Source organism: Mus caroli, chromosome 7 (genome assembly GCF_900094665.2).
Source record: "Mus caroli chromosome 7, CAROLI_EIJ_v1.1, whole genome shotgun sequence".
NCBI lineage: Eukaryota > Metazoa > Chordata > Mammalia > Rodentia > Muridae > Mus > Mus caroli.
This window is the reverse complement of record NC_034576.1, coordinates 103,028,942-103,049,682: the sequence shown is the minus strand read 5'-3', so window position 1 is coordinate 103,049,682 and position 20,741 is coordinate 103,028,942. Positions and strand designations below refer to the sequence as shown.

The 20,741-nt window shown below is 38.5% G+C and overlaps 1 protein-coding gene across 1 annotated transcript in view; it reads left to right on the top strand.

Annotated features, from left to right (window-relative positions):
- Positions 1-20,741, top strand: part of Ppme1 (protein phosphatase methylesterase 1) — a 46,202-nt gene that overhangs the window by 6,880 nt on the left and 18,581 nt on the right. Inside the window, exons 2-5 of the mRNA XM_021165955.2 lie at positions 10,590-10,683; positions 11,149-11,241; positions 18,109-18,166; positions 18,442-18,493. Of these exons, the coding sequence (XP_021021614.1) occupies positions 10,590-10,683; positions 11,149-11,241; positions 18,109-18,166; positions 18,442-18,493 (297 nt within the window). The remainder of the gene's footprint in view (positions 1-10,589; positions 10,684-11,148; positions 11,242-18,108; positions 18,167-18,441; positions 18,494-20,741) is intronic.

The window sequence follows — 20,741 nt, the reverse complement described above, 5'->3', positions numbered from 1 at the left end:
TTCAGACACTCCAGAAGAGGGCGCCAGATCTCGTTGCGGATGGTTGTGAGCCACCATGTGGTTGCTGGGATTTGAACTCTGGACCTTCGGAAGAGCAGTTGGGTGCTCTTACCCACTGAGCCATCTCACCAGCCCCCGCCCTGTTCATCTCTTATTCTCTGTCTGAAATCTGTTTTGTAAGGAGGTGCCACCTACACACTGGTGACTTTGCCAGGTTTAGGGACTAGATCAAACATTATACTTTTAAATAGAAGCCCCAAAAGCTCTCCATAATTATGTCTCAAGCAGTGACATTCAAATTTCATTTATTGGTTGTTGATGAGTATTGCACTCAGGTAGCAAACATGCCCCTATGTTCTGCACTGAAGGCGCTCTGCGTGGGCCAGCGCTACGTTTACTTTGTACTCCTTTTCCCTCACTTTATACAGACCTACTCTCAGGAAGCTCTGAGGCCACTCTAGCCCATGCCTTTTCTCTCCCCTGTCACCTGAGTACCCAAACATGCTTTTTGTCATTTCCTCTCGTTAATTTTTGCATGTCACTAGTTGGTTTTTGTTTTTGTTTTCATTGTTACTATGTCAAACTTGGGTGGGATAAATTAATGCGAACTCCTAGAGTACAAAGAGTTTTCTTTTTTTCTTTCTGTAGTAGCAAGTTAAATAAATACTTTTATAAATTAGAGTGGCGAATATATAACATTCATTTCAAATGAGTCCTAAGGTTTTGCCTGAGCAGTGCAGCCTTTCCATTCTGTTCATGTTTTCGGCTGTCTTTGTGGCACCTGCCATTTATATGCAGGACCAGCAGCATTTCTATGAAGGCCTCAGAATGTCTGCTGCAGCCTTTGAGCTCTGCTGTTACAGGGTGAAGGAAGCCAGTCAGTGAGCGTACTTGTGGGCCAATAGTACTTTATTTGGAGCCACTGAGGTTTGAATGTCATGTTTTTTTTTTTTTTCCCTTTTGTTTCTTTTAAACATCTATTTGAATTGGAATCCAAAGCAGTTTCCTACCTTGATTGTGTGACTTTTCATGTCATTAAACAGTCTTTTCCTATCCTTTCCGACATTACTCTCAACTCATGGGCCATACAGAAATAGAAGGATTAGCATGGACTTGCCCACAGATATTTTTCAGCTCTATTTCAAGACTATTGGTTCAGTACTACTGTCTTGTAGAAGAATGAAGTTAGGTTTGTTGTTGTTGTTGTTTTTGTTTGTTTGTTTGGTTTGGTTTGATTTTTCGAGACAGGGTTTCTCTGTGTAGCCCTGGCTGTCCTGGAACTCACTCTGTAGACCAGGCTGGCCTTGAACTCAGAAATCTGCCTGCCTCTGCCTCCCAAGTGCTGGGATTAAAGGCGTGCGCCACCACTGCCCAGCTTGAAGATAGGTTTTTAAAAAGCAAAGTAGGATCCCTTCTTGGCTTCACTAATTAGAGTAACTTGACTTTGTTTTCTTAAGATATGTAAAACTAATCTTACTTAGTTTTAAAGGAGAAAATGGGATTCTATGTATGCAGACTCATTGTTTAAGGTATATCAAAATGTAATACAAATTTACTTATTGTATACTAATGATCCTCCTGCCTCATCCTCCTCAGTGCTGGAGTCACAGGTGCGTACCACCCCAACTGGTTCCAGGATCACAGTTTTAAATCTCATTTCTATTTAGTAAGCCTATGGACCCGCCCTCCTATTTAAATTTAGAGTGAACAGTGTTACATTGTTGAGAAAAATGGCATATTTTCATTGTTTCTGAGTGTTATTTGTTCCTCTATCAAATGTGAATTCCAATAACCTTATTACTTTGATGCAAGTAAATAAAATCCAAAGGGTGTTTATACTTAAATAAGTAAGTAAATTAATCACTATTTTGTTGTTAGGAGAATAAAGAAAATACTGTGTATATTCAAAGCACCATCAGTCATCAGATGAACTGTTAAGAAAAAAGACCTATCAATTAAATTGTGACATAGTACTTTATCACTTAGAGTTCATTTTAAATTTGGATATAAAAATTTCTCATTATTTTATATGAGCTCTGTGGGTGTGATCATATTTCACTTATGCTTGCATGCAGAAAGGGAAAGGGGAGCAAAATAAAATGCAGTGCTTCTGACACGTTTTCATATTTAGTCTTCACTCTTGTGAGTCATTCTCACCAATAGAGTTCTCTGTGCCTGCCTCACAGGAACATTGGCCATGGAGTGTTTCTTAAAACCAAACAGCAGCCCACATACCAGCATCATGCTTATGTAAAACCATCTTACCTTTGACATCTGCTGCTGACCTCACTGTACATCCAGCCCTCAAACCGCTCACTTCTCGGGGCTTGAAGAGCACTTCATATCAGCCTCCAAGATTTTCTCCAAACCTGTCAACACCTGTCTTGAAATTTCTGATTCTGGTTTTGTTTTCACTCTCAAACAAGTAGTCACAGTTAAGTTAGAACTGTTTCTTGGCCACCTGCTTTGTTAAAACATTGGTACCTTAAATATGAAAAGAAATGCGTGAGAACTGATGGAATATGGTAAAGAAGTTCCTGTTGCATTCCTTTACACCACTTATAGTGAAGTGACTCCACCTGTATGCCACCTCAGTTCCTCCTCAGAATGGTAGCTGAGGCTAGACTTGTACAGTGTAAGAAAACAGTCAAGGTTATGTCAGTAATGTGTTAGGTAGTGAGCCCACATAGGTAATTCTAGTTCATTGTAAATGTTTTATCCTGTCCAATTTTGGTAAAAGACGTTAGTGGCTATGTTGTCCTCATGCTGAGTGAGTAGTGGAACAAAACAAAGTATAGGCATTTCCTCCTAAATTAAAGTGGAGTTCTTGATTATCAAAGGTATAAAATCACAGCTTTTCTTGCAGTGCAACAGCAGTTCTCATTTGTACATTTTAAGCAAAGCATATTTTTATGTTGTCTGACTCAGCAGCTTATGTGAAATGGTTTTTCAGTGGAGTACAGTTTGACTTGCTCTGAGCCACATTATTTGAGCACTCCTGCTCCATGTCCCCTTATATAAACCACCGTTATTTCCTCTTTGGACTCCACAGTGTCTGATACCTAGATAATTTAATATTTTCACCACCAACAAAAAAATTAAGACTAGGATTTAGGATTTTCACATGTACAGTATCTCAGTATTTATCATGAATTCTGTTAAAGTGCCTCCTGTGTTCTCTGTCTGGGAGTAGCACCAGAGAAACTGGGGACTCAGCTCCCCATCTTGGTCCCATCATCATCATTTCAGTTACAAACCTCTACTCCTGCCTGTTGTTACCTTTCCTTCCCTACAGCTGGGCGAGCTTCTCCTCACATTGTCCTAAGGATTTCTGGGGTTTAAAATTGCCAGCTTTGATGGTTTCAAAAGTAAAGAACCAATTATTTTGAGGACAGAGTGGAGAACTGATAAGAAAGTGACCCGAGAACTCCAGCTCAAGTGCTCTCTGCAGTTTTAGATAAGGTGTTTGACTTCTCTGTATTGTAGTTTTGTTAGTTTTAAAACCCAGAGAGCTGTTGCAGAAATTAATGTGTGTTTATCTTTGTAATCCCTTCAACCTGCCAAAACCTCACTCAATTGTAGTAAAGTAATTTAGAAAAAAAGAACAAAATCAGAAGTCAGGAAAGATAGGATGCCAACAAGATTCAGGAAGGTAGCCGGGCGTGGTGGCGCACGCCTTTAATCCCAGCACTCGGGAGGCAGAGGCAGGCGGATTTCTGAGTTCGAGGCCAGCCTGGGCTACAGAGTGAGTTCCAGGACAGCCACGACTACGCAGAGAAACCCTGTCTTGAAAAACCAAAAAAAAAAAAAAAAAAGATTCAGGAAGGTAGAAAACAAATGGAAGAATATTAAGCTGTTTAGCAGAGAAAAACTGAAGACTATTTGTAGGCAAATGAAAGTACAAGCTGATCTGTATTGTAGCCCTTATATAAAGCGAGGACTCAGAGGTCCCTAAGGAATGTGAATGTTCTTTTCTTTCTTTTGCCCCAACCCCAGGAGTTTTATACTCTAGCTCTTATATGTAAGCCTTCTCTATTTTGTGTTAATTTTTGTGTGTGATATAAGGAATGGGTTCAGCTTGGTTCTTTTGCAAATGGATAACAGATTATACTAACATTTTGGAGTGTGGGGGTCCTTAATGCATTATCTTGACATCCTAAACAAACAAACAAACAAACAAACTTCATCTGACCATAACAAATAGGTTGTTTTTGAGTTTTCACATTTTATGTCATTGATGTATTCAGTGATGTCTATCTATCTGTCTGAGAGCTACCACACCATATTTTGAGTGTTGTAGCTTTGTAGTAAGTTTAAATCAGGAAGCTTCCAGCCTTGTACTTTATATAAAAATTATCTGGAGTTTTCTGGATCCCATCCATTTCCATGTGAGTTTTGGGACCAGCTAGTCTGTTTCTGCTGAGGAGTGGGCGATGATCTTCATAGACATTCCTTTAACTCTGTAGATTAATTTGCAGTCGTCCCTCTTAATACTAGATCTTCATATCTGTGGATACAGGTGTTTCTCCTTTTATCTGCTAGAGATAACAAACAAACAAAGATAGATTACATATAGATTATATAGATTTTTATGTACAAGCATTATATTTCTTTAGTTACATAGTCTAAGTATTTGTGTATATATCTGAGGTATGTTTGCCTACATGTTCATGTGTGTGTGTGTGTCTGTGTGTGTTTAGAAGCCACAAGATAATGAGATAATGTTGAATGTCTTCAATCATTCTTCACTTTTTTTTAAAAAAGGATTTATTACTTTATGTGTGCAAATGTTTTGTCCTTATGTATGTAATGCATATAATGTATGTATGTATGTATGTATGTATGTATGCATGTAAACTATATGCTTGCCTGGTGCCTAAAGTGGTCAGAAGAAAGAGTTGGACCCCCAGTAGAGTTAGAGACGGTTCTAAGTCACTATATAAATGCTAGGAATCTAATCTGGGTCCTTCACCAAGAGAAACAACTGCTCTTAAAAGCTGTACCATCTCTCCAGCCTTCTATCTTATTTTTGAGATATGGTCTCTCAGTGAATCTGGAACTCACTGCTTTGGCAAGGCTAGCTTGTCAGTAAGCTCTAGACATCCATCTGTCTCCACCTCAGCACTAGGGTTACAAATGCACACCATTGTGCCTGACTTAATCTTGGGAGCTGGATCTATACGCATTTCTTCATGCTTGCATGGCAAGCATTTTACTACCTGAACTATCTTCTCAGCCAGCCTAAGTATTGTGTAATTTTAACTTTTTAAAGAATTGAAAAAATGCCGGGCAGTGGTGGCGCACGCCTTTAATCACAGCACTTGTGAGGCAGAGGCAGGAGGATTTCTGAGTTCGAGGTCAGCCTGGGCTACAGAGTGAGTTCCAGGACAGCCAGAGAAACCCTGTCTCGAAAAACCAAAAACCAAAATAAAACAAAACAAAACAAAAACAAAGAATTGAAAAAAATGTATATTCACTATTGTTATTAAAGGTAGGGCATGCATGCCATCCTGTGCATCTGGAGGCCAGAGGACAACTTTGTGGAGTCAGATTTTTCCTTCCACCTTTCCATGGGGTTCTGGAAATTGAACTTTAGTCAGATTTTTGAAATAAGTTCTTTTACCCACTAAGACATCCCACCTACACCCCCCCACACACACACCTCCAACTCCTAGTATTCTTAATAGTGGTACTTTGATAGAATTGTTCTGTTAATTTTACTTTTAGTGTGTTTTTAAAAAAACTTTAACTATAGAAATATAACTCATGTTGGTCTTTTCTTCTACAGTGTACTAAAGTTGATCTTAACTTTTTTTAGTGAATTATTTAGGGTTTTGCCATAGTGTTAAGTGAGTAGAAAAGTCCTCGTTAATTTATTATTTGTTCTAAAATTGTACAAAGAGTTTAGGAAACAGTGCCAGGTAGAGTAATAGTGTCCATAATAATGAAGATTACAACTCTGAAACCTGTGACTGTATCTTTTACATGGCAGAGGAAAATTAGTATTGCTAATTAGTTGACCTCAAAAAAACCCAAAAACCAAAAAACCTATCCTGAATTATCTAGATAGCCCGTCAGAACTTAGAGACATCTTTTAAAGAGGAGGAAGGCAGAATGGATTAAAGCTAGAAGAGATTGGAACTTTTTGCATTGCTTGCTGGCTTTGAAAATAGAGCAAGGACCTATAAATTCTAGGCAGCTGCCAGACAATGGAAGTGATGTTTCACATCCTGGACACCAGAAAAACTCACTACTACTAATTTAATTATTGCTTGGAGGCCTTTTCACTAGACATAACTAGCAGTAATTGAGACAAAAGGGATCATGAGCCACTCATATCTCTGCTTTGAAATTAAGATTTAAGATTGTTATTTTGAAATTATATAATTATCTCTCTTCTTTTGCAGTGATAATCTTGGACATTAATCCAATTATCTAATTGCTTTATCTAAATATATGTGTATGTAATGTTCAGTGTTACAAACTTAAAACCATTAAAATCACCAGCAATATTAACATATATTGTCTAGAATATCTTTCTAGGTTTTTTTTCTTAAAGTATGCCATACCAGAAATTTACCATAAAATAACTATGTTTGAAGTTATTTGGAATATTTTCTAATCTACCATTAATTTGATCCTTATTTTTAGAGGAGGCATTTGATTTTTATAAACTAATGTTTGCAAAACAAAAATTGAGTGCAGGGTATGGTGCTGCATGCCTGTCGTCCTAGCACTTGGGAGACTGGTAGGAGAATTACAGAGTGAGACACTGTCTCAAAAAATAATATTAAAAATAAATGACAAAATTTGAAAACTGTAAGCTACTTTCATTGATAAAATATACACGGGAAAGTTCTAAACAATACTGCAAACCTTATTTCACAACCCAAGATCATGATCAAATTGATGTCATTCTGAGTATGCAAATCCATACATAAATAGAATTAAAAACAAAAGTCACATGAATATCTCAACTGTTACAAAATGGGCTTTCAGTAAAGTTCAGCATCCCTTCATGATGAAAAGTTCTGAAGAAACTAGGAATAGAAGGACCATACTTCAACCTAGTAGAGGCTATTTATGCAGACTGCTAGTCTGTTTTACAACAAAGTATTTCTTTTTAAGTCAGGAACAGGACAAGGTTGTCAGGTTTCTCTACTCTTATGTCTTTTAATACTTCAATTCCTAGTGGAGCAATCAGGTAAGGAAAAAAAATCAGAAGATACAAATAGAAAAGAAGTCAGGTTATCCTCCTGTTATCCTCCTCTTTGCAGACAATATGATTTGTGTATTTGAAGACTTAACCACAAAGCTCAAATCACTTTCAGCAAAGTCGTAGAGCACAGAGGTCAGTGGAAGCAGTAGGTCCTCTAAGATCCATGGTCTCACTAGCCCAGGTTGTCGGCTAGCTTCCAGTACCAAATATGACTTCCCTCTATCAAATATGACTTCCCTCCAGTTGAACAGGCCTTAAGTTCAATTAGAGAGCTGCTGGTTACCACCAAGATAAAGAGTACCACCATTGTACCCTTAGGGATATCTTGCCATTCTGGTCATTGTTGTGGCTCATGTGTCACAAATGGGTACAACTAATGGTTGCTTCCCTCTCTTGGAAGATTGCATGGCACCATGTAGTTCTGTGTGAGCTAGTCCTCAAGGGAGACTTTCAGGTCAGATCCAGCTCAAACTTAATGTCCAAAGTATATGTATGGTACCTTTCAGCAACAGGGACTTAACTCTGTCTTCTGAGAGACAGCCAAGGACAACGGCAATAGCTTCTATTGCTTTGGCAGTCTCTGGGACTTCCCTGACCAACAACTCAAAAAGAGACTTCAGATCTGGGATTAGTTTTTATTAGATAATCTATGGTTCTTGTAGGGAACACTGTCAGCCCAAATGGGAAAACTTCATTCAAATTATAATATGTATTTGACTCATTATGGCCTTTTTAGACATCCTTACTGTTATTTTATTACCCCCTCCTCATTCTTTCCTTTTCTTCCTTCAAATCATTTCTATCTTGCTATCTCTAGTGTGTCCTCCCATGGCTTCTTTTTACTTCCCTGGTTTCTATTGCTGTTCTATGTGGCATACCCACATCTGAAGAATTGGAGCTAAGAGCCTCAGATGAGAAAGACCATGCCACAGTTCTCTTTCTGGGTGTTGGTTACCTCATTCTATATATTTTTTAGTTCCATCCACTTACCTGCAAATTTCATTATTTCCATTATTTCATTTTTTTATTTATGGCTGAATAGTATTCCACTACGTATATGTATGTACGCACACCCCCCCCCCCACACACACACACATTTTCAGTATCCATTTGTCAGTTAAAGGGCAAAGCTTCCATTTCCTAGCTATTATGAATAGAACAGCAATGACGATGTTTGGTCCTTAGCATATGCCAATGATTCATAGCTGGGTTATATGGTAAATTTATTTTTATCTTTTTTAGTGTTCTCCTTACTGATTTCTAAAATAGCTTATAGATGTTCAGTAACCCCAGCATCTGTGGGAAGATTGTTCTGTGCCCCCCCCCCCGAATTACCATTATTCCTGTTTGAACCAGATCTTGTTGGTTTGTGGACTGAGTTGATCCTAATCCTTACTCGTGTACTACAGGCTTCATTACTATAGTTGTATAGTGTTGCATTTTCTTTTACTGGAAACCTTTCTAGGTTCAAGTAAGGGGATTGTGTTTATTAGCCTCCAAGCCATTTAATAGCAGTAGTAATGGATATATACTGAGATGCCAAGCTAAGTGCTGTATTTACATTGGCTCATTTCGTTGTGTCAACACAACAATCATTTCGTTGTGTTAATTATTGATGTGTCAGGCTCTGTGAATACATGGGGAATGTTCTTCCTCTCAGTGTTCTCACAGTAGTGCCAAGTTAGGTGAACTAAAATATAGAACTAAAATATTTTTAGAAAACATAAATAGAGCAAGCTAGTCTGAGAGTAATGAGTAGTGAGAGGGCTACTTTAATCTTCATACCAGCCTGGATAAAATTGACAGTGCAACCCCGTCAGACATGGAGAGGCTCGGTTTGTAGAAATTAAATACTGTGTTTAAAGTCACACAAAAAACACAGAATTGGGTTATAAAAATAAACTTATTAGGTAGAAAATTACTGGCGGTTTAACAACTATTTTTTAAAAATATGTTGCCTTGTGATTTTCTTTTTCTCTTCCCTCTATAAATAGTTGTTTGGGGTCAAAGTTCAGGTGTATGGCTCTTAATTCAGTTGCAAATGGGTTTCTAAGCGGAGCTGTCTTGGACCTGCATGTGTGGTCTGGTGTGTGTGTGCATGTGCTCGAAAACCGCAGTGTCCACAGCCCTTGTTAGAGTCTAAGCCTGGTCTGTGATCACAGTGAAGGCTCCGTGAGTTAGGCAGAAGCCAGATTTGATTTGTTCCTCTCTGCCAAAGGCATAGTAGGAAATAGAAACTGTATATCCATTTTGTTGGGCTTAAAATGAATTTTATTTTGACATGAAGTGATTTTGTATGCACTGACCTATCAAAGCAGTTCTTATTTTAAAGTAAGACTTAATTCACCTTTAGAATTGATTCCAATTCTGTCTGACATTCCTCAGATGGTAAACACCCCTGAGTTTTGTTGATTACCTTTTCAAAGGTCAATGCTTTCATCTTAAGTCCATTGCCCATCAAGGTTGTTATAAAAGTATCTTCACTACCGTGCACACAGCTCTGTGCACACAGCTCTTCAGATGCATCCCTAAGAGCTCTAGACACTGCGCTCATGATTGCCTTCTGAGAAGACAGGCTTCGGCTGATTAGGAAATGAAAAGGAACACGAAAAAGTTTGAGATTGATGTGAAAAAATAATATTGACTAAGGATAATTACAATAAGAGTAAACTAAGGACAGGCAGTGGTGGCGCACGCCTTTAATCCCAGCACTCGGGAGGCAGAGGCAGGCGGATTTCTGAGTTCGAGGCCAGCCTGGTCTACAAAGTGAGTTCCAGGACAGCCAGGGCTACACAGAGAAACCCTGTCTAAAAAAAAAAAAAAAAAAAAAAAAAAAAAGTGAGTTCCAGGACAGCCAGGGCTACACAGAGAAACCCGGTCTAAAAAAAAAACAAAAACAACAACAACAAAAAAGAGTAAACTAAGAAGAGTGAGCATATGTACCAGGGTCAGTGAAAAAAAGTAGGTTTTATAATGTGTATAGATAATCAGAATTTATCCATAATGAAAATACATTAATTACTTCATTGTATAAATTTTGTTTAGTTTGTTTTTTTGAGATAAGGTCTTGCTATGTAGCTCTCTGGCTGTCCTGGAACTGTACACCTCTGAACAGCAGGCTGGCCTTGAACTCAGAGATCCATCTGCCTTTTCCTCCAAAGTTTTGGGATTAAAGGCATGCACTACCATGCCTGTCAATTGTATAAAATCTTAACGTTAACTCTTAAATCTTTTTGGACCTGTTTAAATACTGTATATGGTGCTTTGTGAACTCATTGTGTCTTTATGAGAAAGCACTCTTGCTATTTTCATTTCAGATTTACAGTTATCTATTGACCAAGACTTTACCTTCTTTCCTTCCTCTCCTTAGCCCTGGACGGAAGCGGGACTTTACCCCTGTCCCATGGAGTCAGTACTTTGAGTCAATGGAAGATGTGGAAGTGGAGAATGAAACTGGCAAGGATATATCCTCTCAAAGAGGCTGCACAGCATAAGGACGGGGACTAAGTCAGACGTGGGTAGCTCCTGAACATTCTCCTTGTCCCCACCAGTCCCTTACATGGTCTGGAATGTCACCTTTAAGCCTTTGGCAGAATCTATCTTGGCTGCAGTTCTCTGACACATGGGAAGGGATTGGGATTAAATTCCTGAAAATAATACTCTGAGTCCAACAGAGTCAAGTGACGTAGTTTCTAGAAACCAAGTACTGAGCCCTCTTCAGGGAAAAGGAAATGTTTATTTTTCATTGAAAAGAAGGCATATACTGGCAGCAGGCTTCAAAACAGTCTTGATATCTCAGAAACATCTAAAGTTTCCTTGGAAGTCTGCAGTTTTCATATAAGTTGTTATACCCTGTTTGTCTTTTTTAAAAAATAAGTATTGTTATGATNAATCAAAACCTTATATCTATTGTCTTTAACTGTTCATACACTTTTCGAGTTTACAAGAGTGGTTCTGAGGGTCCAGTCCTGCTGCTGCTTCATGGAGGAGGCCATTCCGCCCTTTCCTGGGCAGTGTTCACGGTAAGTTGTCGGTATCAGAAGCTGGTGTATTGGTGATCCTTTTTTTCTGGGTCGACTTGTCTAGTTAACTCTTCCTTCCATGTGCAGTCACTGTTGGGAAGACGGTTAAGGTAGAGCAGGTTGCAAAGCTTTAGCATTATGTACTCAAGGTCACCTGTTCTTTGTATCTTGTCAAAAGTAGGGGTCTTTAATCTCAGTAATTTAAACACTAGGTGAGTAGATATTTTATTTTGGATGTTTTAGATTATGTCTCTCTCTGTCTTTGTCAGACATACTACCTTGCACATGATTATGTTTCAGAAATATTCAGAAAATATTTCTATTTTTGGATATTTTTATTATTTGGCAATTTCAAACATGAATACAGTGTTGGATTCCTTTCAACTATGTATATATTTTGGGAAGCTTATACAGTAGTAGGTTTGCATATGGTTTTTCAAATGGCCTTTAGTGTTAGTTTTCATATTCTCTCCTTTACCTTTCTTTTCCCATCCCCCTCCCTATTTTATCTTCCCACTTTTTTCTTTGTCTCTCCCCTTCCTTGGTTATTCCTCTGCTCCCTCCCCCCTAGTCCATGAGTACTACTTAACCTCTGCAGTTATGTGGATTGTAGCACATATATTGAAAGTTCATATCCACACATAAAAGAAAATAAACAATATTTGTCTTTTGGGCTATGGCAACCTTACAGTGACCCCCTTCCCCAGTTCTATCTATTTACCTGTGAATTTCTTTTACTTGCCCATTTGTTCATTAATTCATTGATTTTGTTGAGGTAGGGTTTCTCTGTGTAGCACTGACTGTCCTGGAAAAGATCTGCTGGCCTTGGCCACCCAAATGCTGGAATTAAAAGTGTATGCTACCACTGCCTAGCTACCTGTGAATTTTATAATTTAAGTTTTCTTAATAGCTGAATAATATTCCATTGTGCATATGCACCCCAGTGTCATCCATTCATCTGTTGATGGACATCTAAGGTGCCTCCAATTTTTGGCTATTATGAATATAGCAGCAATAACCATGGTTGAGCAGGTGTCTCTGCAGTAGAGTGTAGAGTCCTTTAGACATATGCTCAAGAATGCTGTAGCTGAATCTTGAGGTAGGTTGATTTTTAGCTTCTTGAAAAACTGCCACATTGGCTACTACAGGGGCTCTCCCAGTTTGCACTCTCAGCATCAATGCGTGAGTGTCCCTTCTCCTCATCCTCATCAATATGTGCTGTCGTTTACTGTATGATTGTTTTGTTTTGTTTGCTTTTTTCGAGACAGGCTTTCTCGAAACCCTTTTATAGCTGGCTGTCCTGGAGCTTGCTCTGTAGATGAGGCTGTCATTTATTTATAGCTGGCTGTCCTGGAGCTTGCTCTGTAGATCAGGCTGTCATTTATTTTATTGATCTTGATCAGTCTGACTGATCAGAGGTAAAATCTCAAAGTAGTTTTAATTTGTACTTCCTAATGGTTAAGGATGTTGAACATTTTTAAAGTGTTTCTCAGACATTTTTGCTCATCTTTTTAGAACTTTCTGCATAGTCTGTGCCCCATTTTTAAATGAGTTATTGTTTTCTTAATGTTCAGGTTTTGTTTTGTTATAGATGTTAACTCTGTCCGATGTTGACTTGGTAAGGACCCGTTCTGTGCTGACTTTGTCTGCATGCTGATTGATGGCCTTTGCCTCACAGAGGCTTTCCAGCTTCATGAGGTCCCACTTATTAACTGTTGGTCTTGGTGCCTGTGCTATTGGTGTTCTGTTCACAAAGTCCTTTCCTGTGCCAGTGAGTGCAAGCCTATTCTACACTTTCTTTTCTATGAAATTCAGGGTGTACAGTCTTATTTTAAGCTCTTTGATCTATTTGGAGTTGAGTTTTATGCAAGGTGGTACATATGGATCTATTTGCATTCTTCTACATGCTAACGTCCAGTTAGACTAGCAACATTTGTTGCCTTTTCTCCAGTGTATATTTCTAGTTTCTTTGTAATAAATAAATAAATAGTATATAAGTAAATCAGGTGTTTGTAGGTATGTTTACATATGTCTGGGTTTTGGCTTGATTCCACTGATCAGTGTGTTTCTATGCCAATACCATGCTATTTTATTATTACAGCTCTGTAATGCAACAGGAAGATGGTGATTTTGAGATTTTGATTCTCTTAGCAAGTAAGCCAGCAAGTAAGCTTGTCTCCTCTAAGTACATAAAGCTACCGTGAGGCAGTCATCAGACCTCCATCAGGATTTTTATCTTTTTCTAATCATTTTCTAAGGGATATCCCTCAAAAAAATTATCAACAGATTACGTTTTAGCCTCCTAATTTTTTACTATGGAGATTAAATTTTGACATGGGAAGCTTTGTGGTAAGGGAGAACTCAAACCACATCAAGCCATAGTGACATGTGTTAAGTTCCTTGTTATACTATCTTTTTTTAAAAGCATTTTCTTTTTTTTTCAAGATTTATTTATTCATTTTATATATATATGAGTACACTGTCACTATCTTCAGACACCCCAGAAGAGGGCGTCGGATCCCATTACAGATGGTTGTGAGCTGCCATGTGGGTGCTGGGAACTGAACTCAGGACCACTGGAAGAGCAGTCCGTGCTCTTAACCGCTGAGCCATCTCTCCAGCCCATTATACTATCTTTTAAATTCAGTATATTATCTTTTAAATTTACAGAGCACATCTTGCCTTTTTAGAGGCAAAGATCGTAACTTATTTGTCTGCTAGAATATGCATACTTAAGGGATGTTTTGTTCTTGTTTGTTTGTTTGTTTGTTTTGTTTTTTGTTTTTTGAGCTAGGGTTTCTCTGTATAGCCCTGGCTGTCCTGGAACTCACTTTGTAGACCAGGCTGGTCTCGAACTCAGAAATCCACCTGCCTCTGCCTCCCAAGTGCTGGGATTAAATGTGTGTGCCACCATGCCCGGCGAGATGTTTTGTTCTTTTTTTTTTTTAATTTTTTATTAGGTATTTTCCTCATTTACATTTCCAATGCTATCTCAAAAGTCCCCCATACCCACCCCCCCACTCCCCTACCCACCCACTCCCACTTTTTGGCCCTGGCGTTCCCCTGTACTGAGGCATATAAAGTTTGCAAGTCCAATGGGCCTCTCTTTCCAGTGATGGCCGACTAGGCCATCTTTTGATACATATGCAGCTAGAGACAAGAGCTCCGGGGTACTGGTTAGTTCATATTGTTGTTCCACCTATAGGGATGCAGTTCCCTTTAGCTCCTTGGGTACTTTCTCTAGCTCCTCCATTGGGGGCCCTGTGATGTTTTGTTCTTAAATTACTAACAATACTGGAATGATATGTAATGCAACTGCACCAAGATGATCAGTGAGCGTGATCAGGAAGTTGGCCATGGGACCCTGGAGAGCAGACACAGCTTTCTTATTCTGGAATGTCTCCATATAATGTCTGCCATAGAGTCAATGCTTGGTACTCCTTTCTTGACTGTGTTTGCATCATTCCCAAACAGTTGAGGCTGGGATTAAATGTTGATTGCTATATTCTATTTAAGAAAGCAGGAAACAGCCAGGCAATGGTGGCACATGCCTTTAATCCCAACACTTGGGAGGCAGTGGCAGGTGGATTTCTGAGTTTAAGGCCAGCCTAGTCTACAGAGGAAGTAGCCGGACAACCAGGCCTACACAGAAAAACACTATATAAAAAAAAAAAAAAAAAAAAAAAGGCAAGAAACAGTGTCTTTTATTTTTTATTTTTCTTGAAGCAAGGTCTCACTATGCAGCTCTGACAGGCCTAGAATTCACTATGTAGACCAAGCCAGCCCCAAACTCAAAGAACTTTGCATGCCTCTACCTCCCAAGTGCCAGGAAAAAGGCATGCACCACCATGCCTAGCCCCTATGTCTTTATTAAATAAGTCATTTATATATGACTAGTAAAGAAGTTACATCATATGGTTAGAAAGCTCCCAATTCTAGGACACATGGCCAGTGTACTTAAAGGGATAGAGGAGAAGGTGAGTGCCGTGATTGGGGTGTGATGAAATCCCTGAGCATAGACTGCCTTGTTCAGTATTGTGTGCCTTCTGCTTCCACTGTTCAGGAAAATTATTTCACAGAGATGTGACTTAAACTACCTTGTGGATTTATCCTGCTTATTTAATCACCATCAATCATGTCATTACTCATGTGTCTCCTGTTGTAAGTTACTTGGGTCTATTCCTGCTATTTACTATAGTTCCTGTTTCCATTTAACTGTCCCCGTATTCAGAGATATGCTCTAAATCTTGGGGAATTCTGACCTTTGGAGTCAAGGCAATTGCTAGAGTACTGGCTTTCACATGGCCATTTTTAGATGCTGAGAGTCAATAGCTTTTTCTCAAGTTAGATTCTGTAAGTGTACAATTTCCTTGTTGAATGGTAGTATAGAAAGGAATCACAGTGGCTACTAATGAAAGTATTTCCCCACGGGTTTGCTCTCCATCGTAGCCATTTATGTCATCTGTTCATGCCTCCCACTGTTTGGGAGCAGTGAGCCCCAGGGATCAACTTCAACAGGAAAATAAGCAGCTGCATCTCCCTAGACATGTGCCTTGTGTGGGATACCCTGCTCAGTGTCTAGCTACATGGTCCCATTTAATTTTTCTGTGATTTTTTTCAGATTAGACAGGTGAAGATATGGAAATTTAGAGCAATAAGCTAGCTGTAACAGCAACAAAATACAAACAGAACACTTAGTCTAGACAAAAACTTACGACGTTAGAGGGAAGTACATGTTTGTAAGGAGAGTTATTTCTCTGAGTCTTAAATACTTGTCTGGTCAAATAATGTGCCATATTTTTTCAGCCTTTTTCTCAAGGCTGAAATTATCTGAGATAATTTATAGGATATCAAAGTGATCCTGATTCCCACACACACATACCTTAGAGACTAGGTCTTGCTTTGTAGCTCAGGCTGGGCGTGAACTCTTAAGTCTTCCTGCTTCAACCTTCCCACTGGTATAATTCCAGGCATGTACTACCATGCCTGGCTCTGGCTAGCTTTCTTCCAATCTTGTCTCTAATTCTCTTTACCATAGACTACCTACAGAGTTCCAAAACTTAATAGAGATAAGCTTGGCCTCTCCTCCAGTCACTTAAATCAGAATTTCTGGTGGGCTTATACCGCACTCCTCAAAGCTCCTTAGGTACTTGTGTTAGGCAGGCAAGGTTGAGGACTGCCCTGTTTCTATTGTTTATTGGCTCTTTGATCCTGGTGAGACACTTGACTCCTTGTAAATCCACCTCTCCTGAAAATGATGAGAATTGTTTGTGAAGAGTTCTAAGGAGTAGATTAGATAATGCATTGGAAGTGCTTAGAGTGGTGAATGGTACGCTAGAGGATTTGGTAAATATTAGCTGCCATTGATAATAGTGTTGATAGCACAGATTCCTAGGAGGAAACAGTTGGGTGAGTCTGGTTCTGAACTTGCTGTTTTTCACATCACAATTGTGCTGTTGGAAGCAAGACCAGAAAAGAAGTCACTGACAGACACTCTCTCACCCATCATCTGTAAGGCCTGTGGTGTTCTGTCAGTTTTCTTTGCACTCATTTACTCTCCTCTTTGGTTTTAACCATACAGAAATGTAAACAGCACGTGTGCAGGGTGTTCTCCACTGCTGTCACGTTACTCATTTGTGACAGTTTTAGATATCACTGAGAAAGATGTATTTAACTAAGGAAACAAAAAGCTCTTTTAATATTCTTGTTATTCTTTTCTGGTGGGCACATAATGGTTATAAATCATTGACAATTACTGACCTCAGATCTATCTTTATTTGTAGTAACTTTTAAAAGTGTGGAACAATTAAGCAGATTTCACAAAATTTTGTTCTATAACTTTATATTCAAAGTGTAAATTTGTTTTTGGCCTAGAAGGTTGAACTATCACCATAGTGCAATCAATAACTTCTGTAAATGAACAAATTTGTCCCCTTCCAGGGACAAGCAGCACAATATAGGAGAACTTGAGACTTTTGTTACCTTTAAAGAAATGTTCACTAAGAGTAATAGAAGGAAAAATATTGGCTTTTATTTTTAAGTATAACTCAAGAATCTGGCTTATGTTACCTTGGTAACTTACCATGATGCTAGTTCTGGTTTTACTACTAACTTGTTACATGAACACACACAAATGATTCCCCTTTTTCTTGGTCTCAGTTTTCTCATTCTTAAAATGTGAGAGTTAGACGAAACCGTTACTTTATTCTTAAAGTTAAAATGTAGAGATGACATTTGCTAACTGTGATATATGACTGTCAGGAAATCGAGCTCCCTGAGGAAGAAGACTTATTTCAGGTTTCCTTAAACCTCTAAAATTGTATCCTGTGATATTTACACTTCCCATCGTGCTATGTAACAGTAGCACAGCTCATATATACTGCTGTGCATATCAGTAGATTTCATGACTTGCTCTGATTTTAGGGTAATTTCATGACTCAAGTGTCATGTTCGTGTAATTCCGGAGCCAAAATAGTACTTCCAGCTTATTCACAATCCTTATCTAGGGGATTCTGGCTCTAAAAAAAAGAAAAGCCATCCAGGGAACATGGATGAAAACCATAGGCCAGCATCTGGGAGTGCTTATACTGTAAGGAAGGGCTAGGGAGAATGACTTTAAGGAGGGGTTTGGATAAAGTTTATTTTTAAGTTGGAGACTGACCACAATATGTGTGTGTGTGTGTGTGTGTGTGTGTGTGTGTATGTAATAGAGACTCATTATTCTTTTATTATACTTAAAAGAAAACCGTTGAGATAAGGCAGGTTTTCTTTTCTCTTGGGTACCTTGAATTATGATCACAGCTCATTTACAACGTTATTGGTAACTGGGCAGAATCTGTACTTCCTGTTTTCTTCATTTCCTTCCAGGCAGCGATCATCAGTAGAGTACAGTGTAGGATTGTGGCTCTGGATCTGCGAAGTCATGGTGAGTACAGCTCCTCCCAGAACCTTTAATAATCCCAAACATTAGCAGTGTTGGCAAAAATTAACCTACTGTACACCATTTGGGTATTTTGGGAGGAATCATAGCTTGTAGGTAGACTACTATAATTACCATCTTCAGAATAGCTAGCCATAAAGATGTGTCTGGAATGTACATCCTTGCTAAATCTATCCTTAAAGTTGCTATTTTATTGCTCCTGGTTTTATGATTCCTATCACTGAAATTTATTTGTTTATCTATCTATCTATCTATTTTAGGAGAAACTAAAGTCAAGAATTCTGAAGACCTGTCAGCAGAAACGATGGCAAAGTAAGGAAGCAAACAATGATAGATTGCCTAAGTCTTGCCACCATCTTAAACAGTAGTGCAATTTTATTATGCTGCTGGTGAAATTGTTGGACAGTCCTTAACACACAGATTTCATTTCTGTTCTCTCTTCTCTGTTTATCCTTATTAATATCCTTCTTGGTTTATCCAGTCTGGTGGTTATCACACAGATTGTCTAGTTTGTGCAGGCTTTTGGAAATTTTCCTTCTCTCGGTGAAACTAAATGGAATGTGGGTATGTATCTTTTATAGACTTCTGTTTGAAGAAATATTTGAATATAAGTAGCCTTGAGTGCATATTAAGGTAGCCTGCATGTATTCATTAGCTAGTATCACAGGAAAGTGAGGGCAGGCTATGGAAGAATAGCTACTTAGAAACTGGGCCTCTAAGTCAAGTAGTGTATATTCTATACTTCTCACTCATCAGGGTCATATGAGAGCTAGCAAAAAATGCAAGTGCACTGGACAGACCCCAGACCTGCTGAATCAGTATTTTTAGCAGTAAAACCTAGACACATAATATACTTTAAAATATTTTTATTATTTATGGGTATAGATAGTTTGCCACGTGTTTGCCTGGTCCCTCAGGAACCTCTGGAAAAGCTGCTAGTGTAGTGTTGTTGTTTTGTTTTTGTTTTTCAAGACAGAGTTCCTCTGTGTATCCCTGGCTGTTCTGGAACTTGCACTGTAGACCAGGCTGTCATCCTTGAATTTAGAGATCCACCTGCCTCTGCCTCCCCAGTGCTGGGATTAATGACATAGGCCACAACTGCCTGGCTGCAGCCAGTGCTCTTACCCACTGAGCTGTCTCTCCAAGCCCTGTTACGCATTTTAGACCCGGTCTACCTTCATACATTTACAAGTTTCATACTAAATGTCTAACTCAGTTAATATGTATTTTAAGATGTGGAATTTAATGTCTTCCAGAATATTTTATTTAATTCATTTCATCCTTACTAACTAAAATTTTACTAGAATTGAGAATTATTCTGGAAGTTATACACTGATATTTGTTCTAAATGTTTTTTTTTTAAAGATTTGCCCCTAAATAATAGAATCATACCCCACATGGCTTTAGATTAATTAATTGAGCCAGTTGTCTATGTGTACATACATATATATCTTTACATAGGAATGAACATACATGTTTTTTTTTTTCTGCTCTGTCATATTGATATATAGTAATACGACTTGGTTTTCCGTTCTGAAACTGTGTAAGTCCCCTGTGTTACTTGTTCTAAAGACTGCTCCTCATCTAAGTCACCTTTGTTCTTGAACTGTGCTGACTTTATGGATCCATAGTGCTGGATTCCAAGGACAGGGGCTTTAATTATCCTTAATGTGGTAGCAGAAATTTGCAGCTTTTTTCCTTGTAATTTTGGTAGAAATACAATGTTATTTTGGTAGGCCCAATGAATTTAATTGCTGGCTAATTTTACAGTTGATAAGTATGTCTGAGTGAGTGTCTTAGAGAATAGTAGGAAGGACCCTTTGAGACAAGGTTGTGGAAGAATGACATTAGATGACAGACACATGTGCATGACAGGTCCTAGCCTGACATTGCTGCATCACCACAGTAGTTTATTAGGCTCACAGCTTAGAGCCAGATTCTAGTCTTGGATTACAGTATGGTAAAGGAGATAGCTGTGAGCCAGAGAGAACGCTCTTTATAACAGTCACTCCTTCACTACTCTATAAAGCAGTTTTATGACCCAGTCACTTTTGTAAGTCCTACCTTTTTCTACCATTATCTAGAACAAAAGCCAACAAGAATGTAGACTGAAGTTAAGCACAATGCTTAACTTTTATCAATGACTGCTTTTCCAACAGAAATACTGCAAACTTGCAAATAATTATACTTCACAATATATGGATTTGAGAAAGGCATTTGTTAATGCAGCTACACAGAGTAAGTTTGGGTTTTTCCTTTGCATTAAGTAACACTTTACCTTTCCCAAGGCATCTTGTCTTTTGAAGCAACACTGCTGTAAAGGAAACTTGGATTTTCTTTCTTTTTCCTTTTTTCTTTTTCTTTTTCTTTCTTTCTTTTTAAACTTTTGAATTCTCTTTTCAGCTGAGTCTTCATTTGAATAGTACTTTCCCCTTTGGATAAGAGTTTACATTCACTTCTCACTCATCTCTCAAAGCAGCTCCTAAGGATTGTCCTCTGACTTCCACATGTGCATGCACACACACACACACACACACACACATGAATGTAAAACAAATAT